This window comes from Mya arenaria, chromosome 4 (genome assembly GCF_026914265.1).
Source record: "Mya arenaria isolate MELC-2E11 chromosome 4, ASM2691426v1".
NCBI lineage: Eukaryota > Metazoa > Mollusca > Bivalvia > Myida > Myidae > Mya > Mya arenaria.
The window spans coordinates 76714506-76733850 of NC_069125.1; the positions used below are offsets into that span (position 1 = coordinate 76714506).

At 37.0% G+C, this 19345-nt stretch overlaps 1 protein-coding gene and 1 long non-coding RNA gene across 2 annotated transcripts; one reads left to right on the plus strand and one right to left on the minus strand.

Moving 5' to 3' along the window:
• Positions 1-588: 588 nt before the first annotated feature.
• On the minus strand, positions 589-15918 carry LOC128229923 (peptide chain release factor 1-like, mitochondrial). The gene is made up of 8 exons (XM_052941832.1): positions 15859-15918; positions 10122-10610; positions 4687-4760; positions 4248-4431; positions 3771-3943; positions 3417-3534; positions 2499-2574; positions 589-2262 (listed from the first exon to the last, which is right to left on the minus strand). The coding sequence occupies exons 2-8, from the start codon at positions 10606-10608 to the stop codon at positions 1959-1961; spliced, it is 1416 nt and encodes a 471-aa protein (XP_052797792.1). The 5' UTR covers positions 10609-10610; positions 15859-15918; the 3' UTR covers positions 589-1958.
• Positions 15919-15943: 25 nt separating this feature from the next.
• On the plus strand, positions 15944-17194 carry LOC128229924 (uncharacterized). The gene is made up of 3 exons (XR_008260145.1): positions 15944-16236; positions 16460-16585; positions 16819-17194. It is a non-coding gene; the product is annotated as an uncharacterized LOC128229924 (long non-coding RNA).
• The last annotated feature ends 2151 nt before the right edge of the window (positions 17195-19345 follow it).

Here is a 19345-nt window from a genome sequence, read left to right on the forward strand (position 1 = left end):
GAGGCTACCAGATTCATGGTGTTCTCAAAAGTGTGTCAGGTTGTGTCCCAAAGATGTACATATACACATGACAAGGTAAGCTCGTCATTTTATTTAGCCATTGGTAATAATGTTGTTTGATTGCCTTCTGACATCATTGGAAATATAATTTCCTACTGAATTTAAAATATTTGGTATTGAAATAAACTGATCCAAAAGCAACAGAATAGATACAAATATAAAGTTATATTTCTGTTCTTTATTTCAACTGAAATTGGAAGTGAAATGACCTATTCAGTTGCAATCTCAGAAGTCCAAACAAGTGTGATTTTAAATCTGTTTCTTTTTTCTATAGTCCTAAAACCAAAATAAATATGCGGTCACCAGGCATCTAAAATTTGACACAATAGTATATGAGATAACTCAATATGTGCTTTTTGATAACAGCTTTACATACAAGAAAGTAAATTTGTGCACAAGATTCAAGTGACCTCTATGCCATACAATAACTTGAATAAGGGCTTTTATGCAAAACACTAAAAGTCTGGGTATTAGACATGTACAACTTTTATATACCAACTCTTTTGGACAAAAACTCAAAATTCTTAATATAGTCAAAATAGTATATTATAATTGCATGTACATTTTACAAAATAATAATGTTTATCAATGTTGAAAGGGCAAACGGAACTGTCTCAAACTGATGTCCATTATAACGGAGAAATAAAAGTGGTCTAAAGAGAAAATAATTTTAATATCTGAAAATAATCTACCTACATCAACCTTGACCGCCCCAATTTCTTGAAACTTCTTAAGCTTAACAGGCTTAAGTAGCTTAATTCAATTAACCAAATTATACAGTAAAATTGAATTTTGATAAATGAAAATGGTTTATTGTGATTATCACAAAGATAATTCCTATCTAAAGTATAAAAAATCTTAAAGGAGTAAATACTACGCAAATTATTGGAAAACAAAATCGTGATCTTAGCTTAATGCTGTTATAAAGGACTTAAGAAGTTTCAAGAAATTGGTGACAGAATGTTAGATTCTGGTGGTTATTGTTCCAAATTACACATGTACATTTTGGTCACAGTGACACTGACTTTGAACCTATTGACAGAACTCTAAATAGCACATTGCCTCCAAGTATTTGTAATTTTCACTGAAAAAATTAGAACTAGATAATTAGATAATGTTTGGTATTAGTGACATTTTCAAATTTCACCCACTAAAAGCCACTAAGAGCAACTAGTAACTACTAGGAATGTTTATGAGTTACCTCAAAACATTACTATATTAAATTTAAAAGATTTAAAATAAGGACAAACTGAAATGATTTTAATTCTTAAAAATCACTGTGTTGTGTTTAATCAAATATTTTCACACCCCAGGCCCCAATTTCTCAAAAGTTATACAGGCTTAAGGCTTGATTTCATTTGATTGATTTGAGCTTATTTAATTGGCCAAAATACAAACTTAAATATGATTTTGATGAATGGAACATGGTTTATTGTGATAATCAGAAGGATAATTTCTATTTAAAGTCTAAAACCTCTCAAAGAAGTAATTATATCGTGATTTAAAGAAAACAATAATAGTGAGCTTAGCATAACCTTGTTATAACAGACTTAAGTTGTGAGATATTGGGGCCTGATGATCTAGTTTTTTTTAGATTCTAGATTTAATATTGTCGCTCAAACTTGTGAAATTTATATCATATAAACCCAAGAAGTCTTAGCAATACAATATTTTGCAATTTTGCAGCTCATTTTTCGTTATTATTAATAATACTATTATTTAAATTTAAAATTTTAATATCTAAATAATTATGAGTCCAAGATGATCATGTAATTCTATTGCAAATGTCAACACTAAATAAAAGTCTTATACATAATAACATTTAATATCAAAATTAAGTTCACAGTACATGAAACAATTCTACAGTAACAATAAATATGTTAAAATTTATAAAATCACTATCTGTTCACTTCCTTAACACTAGACTGTCTTAAATGTTTCATTTCAAACTCCTTTAACACAAGCGTCAGTGCCTCCATGAGGGCCTCCTGTTGTAAATCCTCTACAACCTCATGCAAGGCCTCCCCACCAGTAAGGAAATCATCCACATTCTTCACGTGTTTGTTGAGGCGGTGATCTGTGACTGTATCATGGTTAAAGGTGTATGTCCGTATGCGCTCAGAGCGGTTCTTTCCCCCCACTTGGATGCGCCTCTGGCTCACCGTCTGTGATGTTTGGGATGCAATCTCCTTCTCCAATATTCTATAAACAGTTGTACAAAATAATGAATCCAGACACAACCGGCACACATGGCCAATCAGATAAAGTTCTTTACAATAACAGAGTTAGAAAATCTTGAATAGTTGACCCTAAAGTCATTCATGAAGTCATCTATTCTAGTTTCATTACTCGGTCCATTAATTGCTTTGACAATAGGTTGCCGACAAGGGGAGATGCAGATCAAGTAATTCACAGACATCTGATTTCTTTAGTCATACCTTGATCTTAGCATCGTCATAGCCATTTTTTTGTTTTCTATCTGTGATCTGGCAATTTCACACTCGGCAACAACACCTGAAAACACAGAATGTACCTGTATTGAAGATGGTCGTGAATATCTTACATTCTTATCTCAGGACTACAATTTCTTATTGTAGACAAGATTTATGGCATAAAAACATTCTTAGTTTTCTTTAAATTCAAAATCAAACTTTTTCACTAAGATGCTTTCTGAATATGGCTCCAGGGGTACACTGCTTAACAATACTTTTCTCGTTTTTATATTCAGAAAGGTGTTGCCAACAAAAACATACACTGCTCAAGAATACATGATTTCTCATTAGAATATGAACATGTATCAAGCTACAAGTTCAAAAGTCGATAAAAGCCACTTTTTAAACTTGCAGGAATGACTTGTTGTTGCATTGAACTGACGTGATATCATAGCAAAACAAGATCACCTGTGTTCACACAATGCCTCAAGAAATATTTAAAGGGCAAGGATTTTCTGAAAATAAACATTTAACATTATATAACTAAGATCTAATTTATATGAAGGTTCAATTTTGATTGCTGACAAATGAATACTTAACCTTGCCAATCAAAACTGGTTGCATCTTTCACTTTGAAAGCTTTCAAGAAAACAACTGCATTTTTAAAAAAGTTTAAAAAAAATAATCTCTGTAACCAAAGTGCCAAGCAGCATTATGTCCTGCACTTGAAAACAAATACTGGCTTTCCTAGAAAGCAATGTACACAAGGTTTGGGGATTCAAAGCGCTGACAAGCTGTATAAAAGGCCTGTTTGATGGAGCGATTATACCTTGTAACCTTAAAGGAAAAGAATTTTTTTAGAGGTGATAAAAACTTCATGTACATAGAGCGAGCTTAAGTAAGTTAAGCCTGACATGACTGTACCTGTAGGCAGATGTTTAATGCGGACTGCGCTGTCAGTTTTCTGTGCGTTCTGACCTCCCGGCCCACTTGACCTGCATGTATCAATCTGGAGGTCACTTGGCTTCAGCTCCAGCTCCACCTGCAAGTACAACAGAGCAGTCGCCAATAACGATTGTGTAAATTCATACAAAAAAGCATACATTGCTATATTTTGTCGAATTCTTCCATTTTGTGAGCCAAAAAGAACAACAAAACTTAACTTTATAAATGAATGCATAGTCATTATTAGTAACAATATCTGCACTGGTTCTGTCCTAGATTGATTAGGGATATTGGCAATGGATGCATAATTATATATGCCAGAGAGTGGACTACCTCAGACGGCTGGAGGAGAATGGCAATGGTGATGGTGCTGGTGTGTATGCGCCCACCAGACTCTGTGACGGGTACTCGTTTCACACGGTGGACTCCGCCCTCATACTTAATACTTCTGTACACTCCCTGTCCACTCACAGACACACACGCCTTTCTTATACCTCCATGGCTACCTGTGTATACAATTTAGCAATAATTAAAATATGAAGTTTAAAAAGTAAATGAAAACATATATAATCTTTTTTTATTTGATATACTTTTCACTTATATAACACAAACTAGTACTTGTTGAATGAAAAAGATTACCTTACTTAATGTTTTGAACACTGACGGAATGATTATTTACAAGGGTTTTCAACAAAAAGCTGTGAAAGTTCTGAAGATACAATCATTTCATGTAGGTTTTAGGTTAAAGCCTTAAACTACAATGACGTTCAGATGTTTACATTTACTGACACCTAAAACTGGTGTACATACTGTTCCTGTCCATAGAAACAACCTGGAAACTCCAGCCCCTAAAGTCAGCATACTGCTGGTACATGTTGAGAATCTCAGTGGCAAACAGCATTGACTCCACGCCCCCAGCTCCACACTCAACCTCCAGGAACACGTCGCTGTCATCATTGCTACGGTCCTCACTGGGCGTCACCAGTTCGACAAGCTGTAACACAGTTTCTCAACATGTAAGTAGTAATTACTTGAATAAGAGACTAGAACACACATAATCACAAATTTAAAACTTATAACATGACAATTATCAACAGCTATGACCCTTTGAATTTTCTCGCCAAATTTCTCAATTTCTTGTATTCAAGAAGTGAACACTTTACACCAGAGAAGACATAGTAAACACTTTTCTGGTAGGCTACACATCTCAAAAAACTACATTACATTGTTCATTGTAATATACCCTTACCTTTTCTTCCAGTTCTTGTAAGGTTTCTTGGCACACCTTCATTTCTTCCTTAACCATAGCTTCCAATGATTTGTCTGAAAATAATTTTCATATTTACAAACTACGTTATAATCAAACATTAAACATTACATTTATTTACCTGTATGTTTATAAAAATCGCATACCTGATGCACTGATATCATAGGGGCCATAACAAAATTATATTACATGTATGTACAGCTGATGAGAAATTTTGAAAAGGAATCTCCTAGTATAATATGAATACGGCAATTCATTTTGAAATCTGCTTAAATGTGTTTTTGGACTCACATATATATATTACCATGAATGACTACTATACTGGTATATTCTTCCAAAACACTTTATTTATTGATGCTTTATAATTTACTCAATCAAGTTGTGTTATGTAAAGATACAACTTCAAGCAAGTTCCTTTATCTAAGCGCTCATATATTATGTGTTTCATGTTAACCACCCTTACAGGCGCGTAGGAAGGAAATTGACATTGGGGCCGCGGAAGGGGTGGGCTGGGGAGGGGTGTCCCCCCCCCCCCCCCGTCGAGATTTTTTTTCAATTTTAAGCATTGAAAGACTCAATTTCCAGTGAGTTCAGGTTTTATTTTCATGTTTTATCTAAACTTTTTTTCGGTTAAAATAACATTATGAGCAACAGCGACATATTAATTATTGCGCAATCTTAAATTATTCTAAACGCCAGCATCATTTACTTTTAAATACTCATATTTGCGCAGTCTCACAATGTTTGTTCATAACAAATTAGCAAAGTTTACCTCTTCATGGTGAAGCCACGAATGACTTTGGAACTATTGTGAGTTGAATGCACCGTGTTCAGTGTTTTAGTGCCAAAAGATCTCTTTGGAAATTTAAAACCTTAGGCAGATTTGGAACGTCCATTTTAAACTTAAATGTGATGCGTTTGAACAAATACAATTACTGGCTATTTAATGACAAATATATGTTAACGAGTAATTGCAATTATCATAATCAACTGTAGTTTTTGAAACATCAAAAACGATACAAACAAGAGATGTTTGTCAAACATAATGCCCCCCCTGAGCGCCATGTTGTCAGGATTATATGGACAATTGAATGAAATATGCATGGACCGAAATGACAGCTGATTTGCTGCAGTTTTAAGATTATGACCATTAAAGTGTGAGGATAGAGTGTGTTATGACCATGACCTTTGACTCTATGACCTCAAAATCCAGAGTCATCAGCTGGTCACCAGAAACCTAAATGTCAAGTTCGAGGGCCATGGGTGCAGGCATTGTCAAGTTATCACACAGACAAGTTGTTTTTCGTTCAAGGTCACTGTGACCTTGACCACTGACCCAATGACCCCTTAAATCATAAGGGGTCATCTACAAGTCAGATGCAACTCCAAGTCAAGTTTGAAGGCCATGGGTTCAGGCATTGTTGAGTTATCACTCGGACAACCTTTTACCTTTCAAGATCACTGTGACCTTGACCTTTGGCTCTATGAATCCTAAAATCAATAAGGGTGATCTACTGGTCAGGCTTAACATCCATGTCAAGTTTAATGATCATAGGTTCAGGCATTGTTGGGATATCAGTGGGAGAAGATTTGTTAACTTTTTTGCGTTAAAGGTTACTGTGACATTGACCTTGGCCTGATGACCCCCAAAGTCGATAGGGGTCATCTACTGGGCAGGCCCAACCTTCATGTCAAGTTTGATGACCATAGGTCCAGGAATTGTCGAGTTCGCTTTCAAGGTCACTGTGACCTTGACCTTTGACCCCTAAAATCAATAGGGGTCATCTACTGGTCAGGCCCAACCTCCATGTCAAGTTTGAGGGCCATGGGTGCAGGCATTGTTGAGTTATCACTCGGACAACTTTTTATCATTCAAGGCCACTGTGACCTTGACCTTTGGCCCAATGACCCCTAAAATCAATAGGGACCATCTTCTGGCCAGGCCCAACCTCCAAGTCAAGTTTGAGGGCCATGGGTGCAGGCATCGTCGAGTTATCACTCGGATAACCTTTTACCATTCCAGGTCACTGTGACCTTGACCTTTAGCCCAATGACCCCTAAAATCAATAGGGACCATCTTCTGGCCAGGCCCAACCTCCAAGTCAGGTTTGAGGGCCATGGGTGTAGGCATTGTCGAGTTATCACTCAGACAACCTTTTACCATTCCAGGTCACTGTGACCTTGACCTTTGGCCAGATGACCACCAAAAACCATAGGGGTCATCTCCTGGTCAGGCCAAATCTCCAAATCAAGTTTTAGGGCCATGGGTGCAGGCATTGTCGAGTTATCACTCGGACAACCTTTTACCATTCAAGGTGACTGTGACCTTGACCTTTGGCCAGATGACCCCCAAATACAAAAGGGGTCATGTACTGGTCAGGCCCAATTCCAAGTCAAGTTTGAGGGCCATGGGTGCAGGCATTGTCAAGTTATCACGAAGAAAACCTTTAACCATTCAAGGTGACTATGACCTTGACCTTTGGCCCGATGACCCCCAAAAACAATAGGGGTCTTCTACTGGTCAGGCCCAACCTCCCATTCAATTATGAGGGCCATGGGTGCAGGCATTGTCGAATTATCACTTGGGCAACCTTTTACCATTCAAGGTCACTGTGACCTTGACCTTTGGCCCAATGACCCCCAAAAACAATAGGGGTCATATACTGGTCAGGCCCAACCTCCAATTTAATTATGAGGGCCATGGGTGACGGCATTGTTGAGTTATCACTCTGACAATCTTTTACCATTCAAGGTCACTGTGAACTTGACCTTTGACCCGATGAGCCCCAAAAACAATAGGGGTCAGCTACTGGTCAGGCCCAACCCCCAAGTCAAGTTTGAGGGCCATGGGTGCAGGCATTGTCAAGTTATCACTCGGACGACCTTTTACCATTCAAGGTCACTGTGACCTTGACCTTTGGCCTGATGACCCCCCAAAACAATAGGGGTCATCTACTGGTCAGGCCCAACCTCCATGTCAAGTTTGAGGGCCATGGGTGCAGGCATTGTTGAGTTATCACTCGGACAAGTTTAAAATTATTTTACCATTAAAGGTCACTGTGACCTTGACCTTTGACCCGATGACCCCCAAAATCAATAGGGGTCATCTACTGGTCAGGCCCAACCTTCATGTGAAGTTTGATGACCATACACCCAGGAATTGTTGAGTTATCACTCGGACAAGCTTTGGTCTACTGACGTACCGACCGACCGACATGCCTGTGCAAAGCAATATACCCCTCTTCTTCGAAGGGGGGCATAATAATTATTGTCTTATTGCCTCTTCTTCCACTTGCCCGTCTTTAATAATCTGCCGCCTGTTTTCACGCCATTCGCACACCAATATGCTAGATGTTCACAGGTTTAACAAGAGATGATTGTCAAACATTATGCCCCCCCCCCCTGAGCGCCATGTTGTCATGATTATATGGACAATTGAATGAAATATGCATGGACCGAAATGACAGCTGATTTGTCGCTGACATTGGATGCCGTTGAGGCAGTTTTAAGATTATGACCATTCAAAGTTTGAGGATAGAGTGTGTTATGACCATGACCTTTGACTCTATGACCTCAAAATCCATAGTAGTCATCAGCTGGTCACCAAAAATCTAAATGTTAAGTTTGAGGGCCATGGGTGCTGGCATTGACAAGTTATCACACAGACAAGCATTTTTCGTTCAAGGTCACTGTAACCTTGACCTTTGATCCAATGACCCCTTAAATCATAAGGGGTCATCTACAGGTCAGACACAACTCCAAGTCAAGTTTGAGGGCCATGGGTGCAGGCATTGTCCAATTATCACTTGAAACATTTTCGCATTCAAGGTCACTGTGAACCTGACCTTTGACCCAATGACTCATAAAATCAATAAGGGTCATCTCCTGGTCAGGCCCAACTTACATGTCAAGTTTGATGATCATAGATTCAGGCATTGTTGAGATATCACTGGGAGAAGATTTGTTAACTATTTTGCGTTAAAGGTTACTGTGACCTTGACCTTGGCCTGATGACCCCCAAAGTCAAGAGGGGGGCATCTACTGGTCAGGCCCAAAGTTTGATGACCATAGGTCCAGGAATTGTCGAGTTTGCTTTCAAGGTTACTGACCTTGACCTCTGACCCCTTAACTCAATAGGGGCCATCTACTGGTCAGGCCCAACCTCCAATTCAAGTTTGATGGCCGTGGGTGCAGGCATTGTCTAGTTATCACTCAGACAACCTTTTACCATTAAAGGTCACTGTGACCTTGACCTTTGGCCAGATGACCCCGAAAAACAATAGGGGTCATCTACTGGTCAGGCCCAACCTCCAAGTCAAGTTTGAGGGCCATAGGTGCAGGCATTGTCGAGTAATGACACAGATAACCTTTTACCATTCAAGGTCACTGTGACCTTGACCTTCGGCCTGATGACCCCCAAAAACAATAGGGGTCATCTACTGGTCAGGCCCAACCTCCAAGTCAATTATGAGGGCCATGGGTGTAGGCATTGTAGAGTTATCACATGGACAACCTTTTACCATTCAAGGTCACTGTGACCTTGACCTTTGGCCCGATGACCCCCAAAAACAATAGGGTTCATCTACTGGTCAGGCCCAACCTCCAAGTCAATTATGACGGCCATGGGTGCAGGCATTGTTGAGTTATCACTCGGACAACCTTTTACCATTCAATGTCACTATGACCTTGATCTTTGACCCGATGAGCCCCAAAAACAATAGGGGTCAGCTACTGGTCAAGCCCAACCTCCAAGTCAAGAATGAGGGCCAAGGGTGCAGGCATGGTCGAGTTATCACTCGGACATCCTTTTACCATTCAAGGTCACTGTGACCTTGACCTTTGGCCCGATGACCCCCAAAAACAATAGGGGTCATCTAATGGTCAGACCCAACTTCCATATCAAGTTTGATGACCATAGGTCTAGGCATTGTTGAGTTATCACTCGGACAAGCTTTAAAATTAAGGTCACTGTGACCTTGACCTTTGACCCGATGAACCCTAAAATCAATAGGGGTCATCTACTGGTCAGGCCCAACCTTCATGTCAAGTTTGATGACCATACGTCCAGGAATTATTGAGTTATCACTCGGACAAGCTTTGGTCTACCGACGGACCGACGGACATGCCTGTGCAAAGCAATATACCCCTCTTCTTCGAAGGGGGGCATAATTATGACATGGTGACCTGTTTATTCAATATCCAATATCATGTCAGACAGGCATTGTTCTATATGCGCGTAGCTTTATTTAAAATACCATAATAAGAAAATCAGTAACAAATATTCGCGGCCCCATTGCCGTTACTAGCCAGAATATTGGGGCCGCGACCGCGGCCCCTGAGGCCCCAGCTCCTACGCGCCTGCCCTTAATAACTTATAAGAAATATTGAATACATTTATAATAATGGCATACTTTTACCTTTCCCCATTTCATCCAGTTCCTTTATTTCTTCCAACTTTGTTGTAATTTCACTGTAACAGTTCCCTATCATCTCCAACACACTGAGCCTGTGATGGTCATGATGCTTCAAAAACCCAGACTCCTGGGCAGATTGCAGCTCTCCACACTCTGTCAGCAGGCTTTCAATGTAGGCCTTGAATGTTGGGTTTTTAACAGTAAATTGTGGTTGCAATGAAGTTGTTGAATAGCAAGCACTAAAAGACAGTGCACATTGCCTTTGAAAACTACACCCATGTTTGAATAACTTTGTATCCCTAAACTTCAAAGAAATGGTCTTACTACCTTTAAAAGGCAGCCATTCTTTATAGCTAGTTCCCTGGCCTGAACAAAGATACTGGAGTCTTTTAGGTTTCTTGTAACGCAGCAAGGCGAGGCACCTTGTTAACACCCTTGTTGACGGAGACAACACCAAGGATGGAAGTCGTGCTACAGTGATCATCATCATGGCTGAAATAAACATGAAAGCTAATGAAGGCAAACACAACTTATTCAAGCTTAAAAATTATCACATAGAAAATAAAGATTTGCCACAAAACGTAAGTGTCTGCAAATGTGGGATGTATTCTTACATGAACAAGTTGTCAAGTTGTTAATGCTTCTTTAACATAATAGAAAATAGAAGGAATAAATTTGAAAATACTTCCTACGACTGTCTAAACATTCACTTGTATGTTGTTGGATTTTTTTGTAAAATAGGAAAGCCTTGGCTTATTCTGGTTACATAGTAAAATAGACTCTCGATGGTTTCCTTCTCTTACACTTTGTGTTTGCATACTTGCCATCATTAGGGACTGGTGCCTTTGACTTTTAACGGGATAATTTTAGTGCATGCATGCTATTTAAAGTATATCAGTTCTTCCATACTTACATGACTTTACTTATGTTTATGTTTTAAAAGTAAAATGGGGCGTCTAACATAAAAGCGTAAAAATGTCATTCATTGCATGTTATCCTATATACAGTCACCTGAAAAATTGATTATTCAAACAATAGCTCTGAGAAGAACTTGCAAATAATAACTTCAAGGTGCTTACATGCAAAACATTTACCAAGGTGCGACACCAAAGATGCAACAGATCCCTTCAGAGAAAAGCATGCTCGACCTGGAAGGGGTCCACTGGTCTTTATATACACCAAATTCTCTATCCACACAGAACCCGGGCTTTGCTCATTTGCATATTACCAACCAAGTAAACATACATACTATGAACGTACTTCCGTTTATAACGAAATTTTATATTATGAACGCAAATCCGCCGCCTACAGCGGACCGGGAAAATCGTTGGTAAGGCAACTTTGATTCAGCAGTTGTCAACATCCCACCGCTGCCCCATTTGTAATGTGTGACACCAAAAACCCAACAGATCCCTTCAAAGAAAAGCATGCTTGAACCTGAAGGGGTCCGCTCGTCTTTATATACACTAAATTCTCTATCCACAAAGAACCCGGGCTTTGCTAATTTGCATATACCAACCAACTTAACATACATACTATGAACGTACTTCTGTCTATAACGGAATGTTATATAATGAACGCACATCCGCCGCCTACAGCAGACCGTTACATTTTTAAACAATAACTTACAGTACTGTACAGTAATTGTCAAAATACATTTGACTTTAATGTTTAACAAGAGCTGTCACAGAGACAGCACGCTCGACTATTCCGCCGCTTTTCAGTGTAAGGATTGAAAAGTTTTGGCGGAACATGCATGGATCACTGTTAGATTAGATTCCAATGCAATACATGATGTGCTGAGATATTAACATAAATGTGGTTACATGCAAAATTTTAACCAGAATTTTTATGTGTAATAATAAAGGCCCATTATTTGCAAAATACAGTTATCTAACTTGGTTATTCAATAAGGTTGGCTGGTTGAATACCATTGTATAAAGTCTGAATGCAATACATCAAGTAATTGCTGAGATAATATCCTATTTGTGCTAACATGCAAGACCTTAACCAGAATTTCTAAGTCGCATAATAAAGGGGCAAAAATTAAATATTATGAAAGATAGAGTTATCTAACTTGATTAAATAAGAAGGTTAAATGGTTGGGAGCCTGTGTATAAAGTTTCAATGCAATACACGATGTATTTGCTGAGGTATTGACCTAAAAAGTGGTTACACGCAAAACCTTAAGAATTTCTATGTCAAATAAAAAAGGGGCCATTATTTGAATTCAATGCAAACTAGAGTTATCTTACTTTGTTATTTAAGTAGATTGGATGGTTGAGTACCATTGTATCGAGTCTTAATGCAATACCTCAAGTAGTTGCTGAGATATTAACCAATGTGTGCTTGCACGCAAAACCTTAACCAGAATTTCTAAGTCGAATAATAAAGGGTAATTATTTTGCATTAAATGCAAACTAGAGCTAATTAACTTGATTATTTTAGTAGGTTGGATGGCTGAGTACCATTGTATAAAGTCTCAATGCAATATCTCAGGCAGTTGGTGAGATATTAACCTATGTGTGCTTGCACACAAAACCTTAATCAGAATTTCTAAGTCGAATAATAAAGGGCAATTATTTGCATTAAATGCAAACTAGAGCTATCTTACTTGATTATTTTAGTAGGTTGGATGGTTGAGTACCATTGTATCGAGTCTCAATGCAATACCTCAAGTAGTTGCTGAGATATTAACCAATGTGTGCTTGCACGCAAAACCTTAACCAGAATTTCTAAGTCGAATAATAAAGGGCAATAATTTGCATTGAATGCAAACTAGAGTTATCTAACTTGGTTAATTAAGTAGATTGGATGGTTGAGTACCATTGTATCAAGTCTCAATGCAATACCTCAAGTAGTTGCTGAGATATTAACCATTGTGTGCTTGCACGCAAAACCTTAACCAGAATTTTAAGTCAAATAATAAAGGCCTATTATTGGCATTAAATGCAAACTACAGTTATCTAACTTGGTTAATTAAGTAGGTTGGATGGTTGAGTACCATTATATAAAGTGTCAATGCAATACCTCAAGTAATTGCTGAGATATTAACCTATGTGTGCTTGCACGCAAAACCTTAACCAAGGGGTGACGCCGACGCTTGGGTGAGTAGTATAGCTCTCCTTATTAAAGGTATTAATTTGTATTTTGTATTTCTTTTAAATATTACAAAAATTACACAGTTAATGGCACAGTCAATCATTAAAATAATAATTAAATGAACATGCAGTTACACTTACATTCACTATCTGCAGGTGTAAAAATTTAGGTTGCCCATGAACGTCTAAAATACTGCTCAATTGAACATCAATATTAAGCTTCCTTGCAAACAACATATGAACCAAAGAGAAATTTATTCCGGTTACACTGTTTGCACGAGTTATTTTAAAAATCATGTTTCTAGACAGAAAAAAAGACAGTTACTTTCAATATGGAGTGAAGGAATGAGAAAAACACCTGCCAAAACAACATCTGTTTTCTTGGTTTTACCAGAATGCACTAACTTGTGAAAATTCAATTCGTTCAAACAACGATGTCAAGTGTTACATTTGTACTTTCGTATAATCACTTTTGTTTCATTAATAATCAATAAGCATCTCCGGAAATGCTGATTTAAACGCACCACCTTTCATCAGACACATGAATTTCGTGGCCGTTTAAAACGTCATTTTGGAAAACCGGCAAGCAGTAATATTATTTTAGTAGATTGTCTTTGTAAAACCTAAGCTAGTTTGTGTAACGTGCTACACCAATGAAACACCAACAGATCCCTTCAGGGAAAAGCATGCTCAACCCTGAAGGGGTACTCCGGTCTTTATATACAGTAAATTCTAAATCCACAAAGAGCCTGGGCTTTGCTAATTTGCATATTACCAACTAAGTTAACATACGTACTATGAACGTACTTCCGTTTATAACGGAATGCTATGAACGCACATCTGCCGACTACAGCGGACCGTTACATTACTTTCCCCTCCGAGAAGACTTGACTCGAGTCTTGGCCTGGGAAACTCATAGGTAAGGCAGCTCTTGTCCGGCAGTTGTCATTATCCCACCGCTGCCATCATTTGTAACGTGTTACGCCAATGAAACACCAACAGATCCCTTCAGGGAAAAGCATGCTCGACCCTGAAGGGGTCTTCCGGTCTTTATATACAGTAAATTCTAAATCCACACAGAGCCTGGGCTTTGCTAATTTGCATATTACCAACCAAGTTAACATACGTACTATGAACATACTTCTGTTTATAACGGAATGCTAATGTAATGTTCAGGGAATAATGTAGTCACGAGCCCGGAAAATAATTATTTCTGTTTTAGTGAATTTTATAGAGTATTTGATTTTTGCTTTATCGCTATGACTTCTTTATGATGATTTCGTGAATTTAATACTAATGTTATGGTTTTAGTATTAAATTTCTAAATTTAGCTAGTAAATGATTAATTAATACGAATAAGTTGTATTCTTAATGGTTTTCTACTTTTTCGTAAGTTTGATAAACTTGACACCCCTACTCTGTAACATTAGTTATATATAATGGTTTCACCCATAGGATTTGTTAAAATGGACTATTCCATTTTGGTCACATGATGTTAGGGTATATAAGAAGCGAAATGCATAGAAATAGTTAGTTCGTGTCTCGACGCCGATGTGAGAACATCAAGTTAATATATAGAGAAGCTTTGAAGTATCTTTTTGTACTGTTTAGGGCGGGTTCTGAACTATTGGAGGCTAGGAGAATTAAAGTGAAGCATTGTGCTACAGCTTCTAGTTTCCAGGTTCGGACATCCGTGGCGGTTCTTTTTGGCCTCTTAGTAAGCCTGGATCATTGCGATACAGAAGAAACAGGGTCAATGGTTTGATTCCCCGTGAAAGCTATACATTTAGGACTGTGGGTTTCGCTGATATATTGTGATTGGTTTATTAGCGTTTTGTATGCTGGTCCAGTTTGAAGTTATTTCATAGTTGTTGTAGTGTTTCTGTTTGTGCGTTCTTGGTTTTGGGATAATTGAACATTGATTCTTGAACCATAATAATTATTTCTCCAATCATTGGTTTTGTAAGCAATCATTGTTAATCACATGTATATATTACTGATTTCATATTTAAATTTTGGGACAATGCAGTTCGAGAATAGGTTAACAGTTTAATTTAAGGTAGCGTGTCCAAGCTAACTAGGGAAGAAACGTTACATTATGAACGCACATCCGCAGACTACAGCGGACCGTTATGATTGTTTTAAAAACTACAATAATAAAAAAAATGAAGTCTTACTCTGTTTGAAAATATAAAAGTTGTAATAGACCTGTTAGGCAATCGTTTGCAATTCACACACAAAATAGTTCATTTTTTAATAAAATTAGACATCAAATCAATTATAGTTATCATCGGAAACTGAACCCCCTACCATTGTTGTTACTTTCTGTAAGAATATTGAAATTGGACTTCTGCTTGAAATTCAGAATTTATATGACTGACATGTGTTAGATATTTTAACCAAAAGCAATATAAACTTCTTTTCGAGACGAAATGATGATTTATAAGTCATTTACCATTACAGCATTTATTTAAAGATTCAATCTATCCGAAACCTTACATCCGAAATTACTACGTGCTTACAATTAAATGAATCCTTGCAGTTTATGTGGGATAATCATTCATAAATGGAATTGACACATATAAAACATAATAAATATTAATAATCAAAATTCTTTTAAACATGTTTATATCTTTAACCTTATCAATTCCTCATTTGAAATTGCCTTCCCATGGGCGCAGCCATTTTAAGTAGCAGACAACAGTACAAAAGCAAGGGATTACACAAAAAAGATATACGTAAATCTTAACTTACCGGCGTAAAATGCTATCCCAGTCGAGGTCTTAATACTATAAATACTATACGTGTTACGTCAGTATAACTGTAATGTATGAACATCTTGCCATTAAAACAAAATCACACTGTATTGTTTATCCTGGAGGAATTATATATTGACACCAGTGTTTAAAAAAATCTTAGCAATAATTTAAACAGCATATACACGTATACTGTGAGGGAGCAAAAAAATCACGTGACCACAAATGCGAACGACCACGGAGAAATTCAGACAACAAAACGTATGTTTTTGATGTTTTTTTAATATCTTGAATCGAATTCAAACAAAACCTAGCCCACGGTACGCTACATAATTTCCGATTTCATGTGGTACACTGTCTGACAATTAACATTTTGCTTTGAAATCTTCAAAAATTATCAATATGACGAAGACTGCTTAGACGGATTATGTTAATTACTTTTTTACTTTTATTATCAATACTTAATTTTTAACTTTATTCGCAGGACATTTGTATATCACACAGGAAGCACACACATGTACAAATCCGACATGTCAACACCAGAATGTGACCGAGATTGTGCGGCATGCGTTTCGAGGCATTTGACCATTGTAAAGGAGATTATTGTCAAGTAAGATACTGATAGAAATCACTTAAGGATGTGTGTCTAGAATAAAAAGAAGTACTAGGGCAGTTTTCGGATGCCAAGATCTAACTTACACTTGATAGGGCTAAAACCCACCCAAATCCCATGACACCTTTATCTCTTAGTCTTTGTCAATCGTTCATTTTGTTATAACACCAATTTTTGTATTATACGATGAAAAAACATACATTTCATTTATCTTATCCACACAATTTCAGGGACCATATGTTCGATAGACGTTCGACGGAAAAGAAGAAGAGTGGTACAGTATGTTTGGATCGAAATTCATTACAAAAAGGAGCACTGGGTGTCAGATGGGAAAAGGCGAAATGATTCGAAAACGTTAGTTACATCCTAAATGGGACTCCTATGCATTCATTGTTGATATGATCATATGGAAGTTCTAATGCTACTGGGTAGTTCATTTATAGCCGGCGAATGACATGTATATTTAGTCATTACTCAATTACAAAGTTGTTTCTGATTAAATATGTGTTGTGCTTTTATTCTCTACTGACATGCCACTTATATAGCAATAATTGTTATTATAAGGGAATAATTGTTAAGATAAATCAAATAAAACTGATATTTGAAGACGTTTATTGTGTTTATTTTAAAAATACAAACGAATCACAGTAAAGAATCTCATAGTATAAATCACATCAATATAAGGTTGATATAGCATGTATTACTGATCAGGCTGTTTACATGCAAAACTTAAACATAAAAATGTAATCACAAAGCAAATCACAAACAGTGAAATGAATCACATTACAATAACCATTTATGCAAACCCATCGACTCAAACTAAAACAAGAATTTTCTAATAATGTTCCAAAAGAAAAAAAAATGAAATTAAGCACAGTACAATGATCTTTTATTACAAGAGCTGTCACAGAGACTACGTGCTCAACTATTCCGTCGCTTTTAAGCTTAGATTGCAAAGTTTTGGTAATACATCCAAAACATTAACCAGAATCTTTTAGACGAATAATAAAGGACCATAATTTACATTATGTGCAAAATAGAGTTATCTTACTTGATTTATTTAATCGGTTGGATAGTTGGAATCACCTGTCTTAAGTTCCAATGCAATACATTGACTATTTGCCGATATGTTGAATTAAATGTGGTTACATGCAAAACCGAACCAGCATTTCTTAATCAAATTATAAAGGACCAGTATTTGCGTAATATGCAAAACAGTTATCTAACATAATTATTTTAGCAAGCTTGATCGTTGAGTACCGTTGAATAAAGTATCAATACAATACATCAAGTAGTTGCAGAGATCATTACCTATCTGTGTAAATTAAAAATTCAAAATCTTAACCAGAATTACTATGTCGAATAATAAAGGGCAATAATTTGCATTTTATGCAAGATAGAGTTATATCGCTTGATTAATGAATTAGGATGTATAGTTGAGAACACATATCTAAAGTTTCAATGCAATACATGTTTTTGCTGAGATAATGACTTAAAGGTCCTTACATGCAAAACTTTTAACAAGGTTTGACGCCGACGCTAGGGTGAGTTGTATAGCTCTCCTTAGTCTTTGAATAGTCGAGCTAAAAACTCATCGCCTCAAACAAAAGCAAGAATTTACTAAAACAGTTATGAAAATGCCTTCCTGGTTAAATACTTAAGGCGATTACTTTAAAAAAGACATTGTTAGAAAATACAATATGTTATTCTAATGACCATGTTATAACAGAAAAAGCAGCTAGTATTAAGATTAATCGAACAAAATCAAACGTAAAAAAGAGTAATATTATAATTAATCCATGTTGCTTTTGTTAATCTTCTTATGCCTGGAAAGGCTGCTCCGGTGCCGAAACACATTTTCACACTCTGGACATTTAAGGCTTGACTCCCTCCTGTGCATATCCAAATGTGCCTTCAGGTTTGACTTTTCTGAGAAAGACATCCCACATCCGTGACAGTTACACCCCAGCTTTTTCACGTCGAATATGCTTTTGAAGATCAGCATTGGTTGGAAACGACTTCTCGCAATTTATGCAAACAAAGGGCTTCGCCTCGCCATGCACATGCCATCTGAAAAGTAAATGCATATCATTTTGTAAAAAAATATTCTATCATATCATATACTAAATCTAGTCTTTGTCTGGAATATGTCAACACGAATGGAACATTTGAAGTAGTCGAGCTTTTTACGCTAAACGAAGCAACGTTGACCCAATATACCTTATCAAAGGGACTTTACACCAGATTGGCACCAAACAAGGTTGTTGTTTTTTCTGTAACGAATCTTAGGACAATTATTTAATAAAATGTTTTACTCTTTGATACCATAATTGTAAAAAAAAATACCAAAATGTAAAAAATGGAGTCGGAGACCGGGTTCGAACCGGTGTCGCAAAAATTGCAGTCCGGTGTTGTTGACACTGTGCTACGAAGGCTTATACCTTACTTAGTAATATCACGTGATAACATCGACCTGCCAATCACGCATAAGAATGAATTCTACTAGGTACCTAGTAATCTTTTTAATGGAAAAATACGAAAAGAAATGAGAAAAAATAAAGTCATTGTAAACTATCTGGTACTTCAGTTAGTTAGTTTAAATGCATTGTGAACATCGATACCAAGTTTATGTCAATTTTCGACAATTTTCTCTTTTTTTCGCTATTGCATCATACGGTGTATAGCCCCTTTAAAGAACAGCAACGCAAGAAGATAAAACACCGCTAGATTTTTTTTTCTATCTAAGAACAAAAACAG

Excerpts from the sequence above, each read along its gene's own strand:
- LOC128229923 (XM_052941832.1), bottom strand. The coding sequence starts at position 10,608 with ATGATGATGATCACTGTAGCACGACTTCCATCCTTGGTGTTGTCTCCG. Across the intron at positions 4,432-4,686 it reads TACAAGAACTGGAAGAAAAG|CTTGTCGAACTGGTGACGCC; the intron begins GTAAGGGTATAT and ends ACTGTGTTACAG. Across the intron at positions 3,944-4,247 it reads TGTTTCTATGGACAGGAACA|GTAGCCATGGAGGTATAAGA; the intron begins GTATGTACACCA and ends TTGTATACACAG.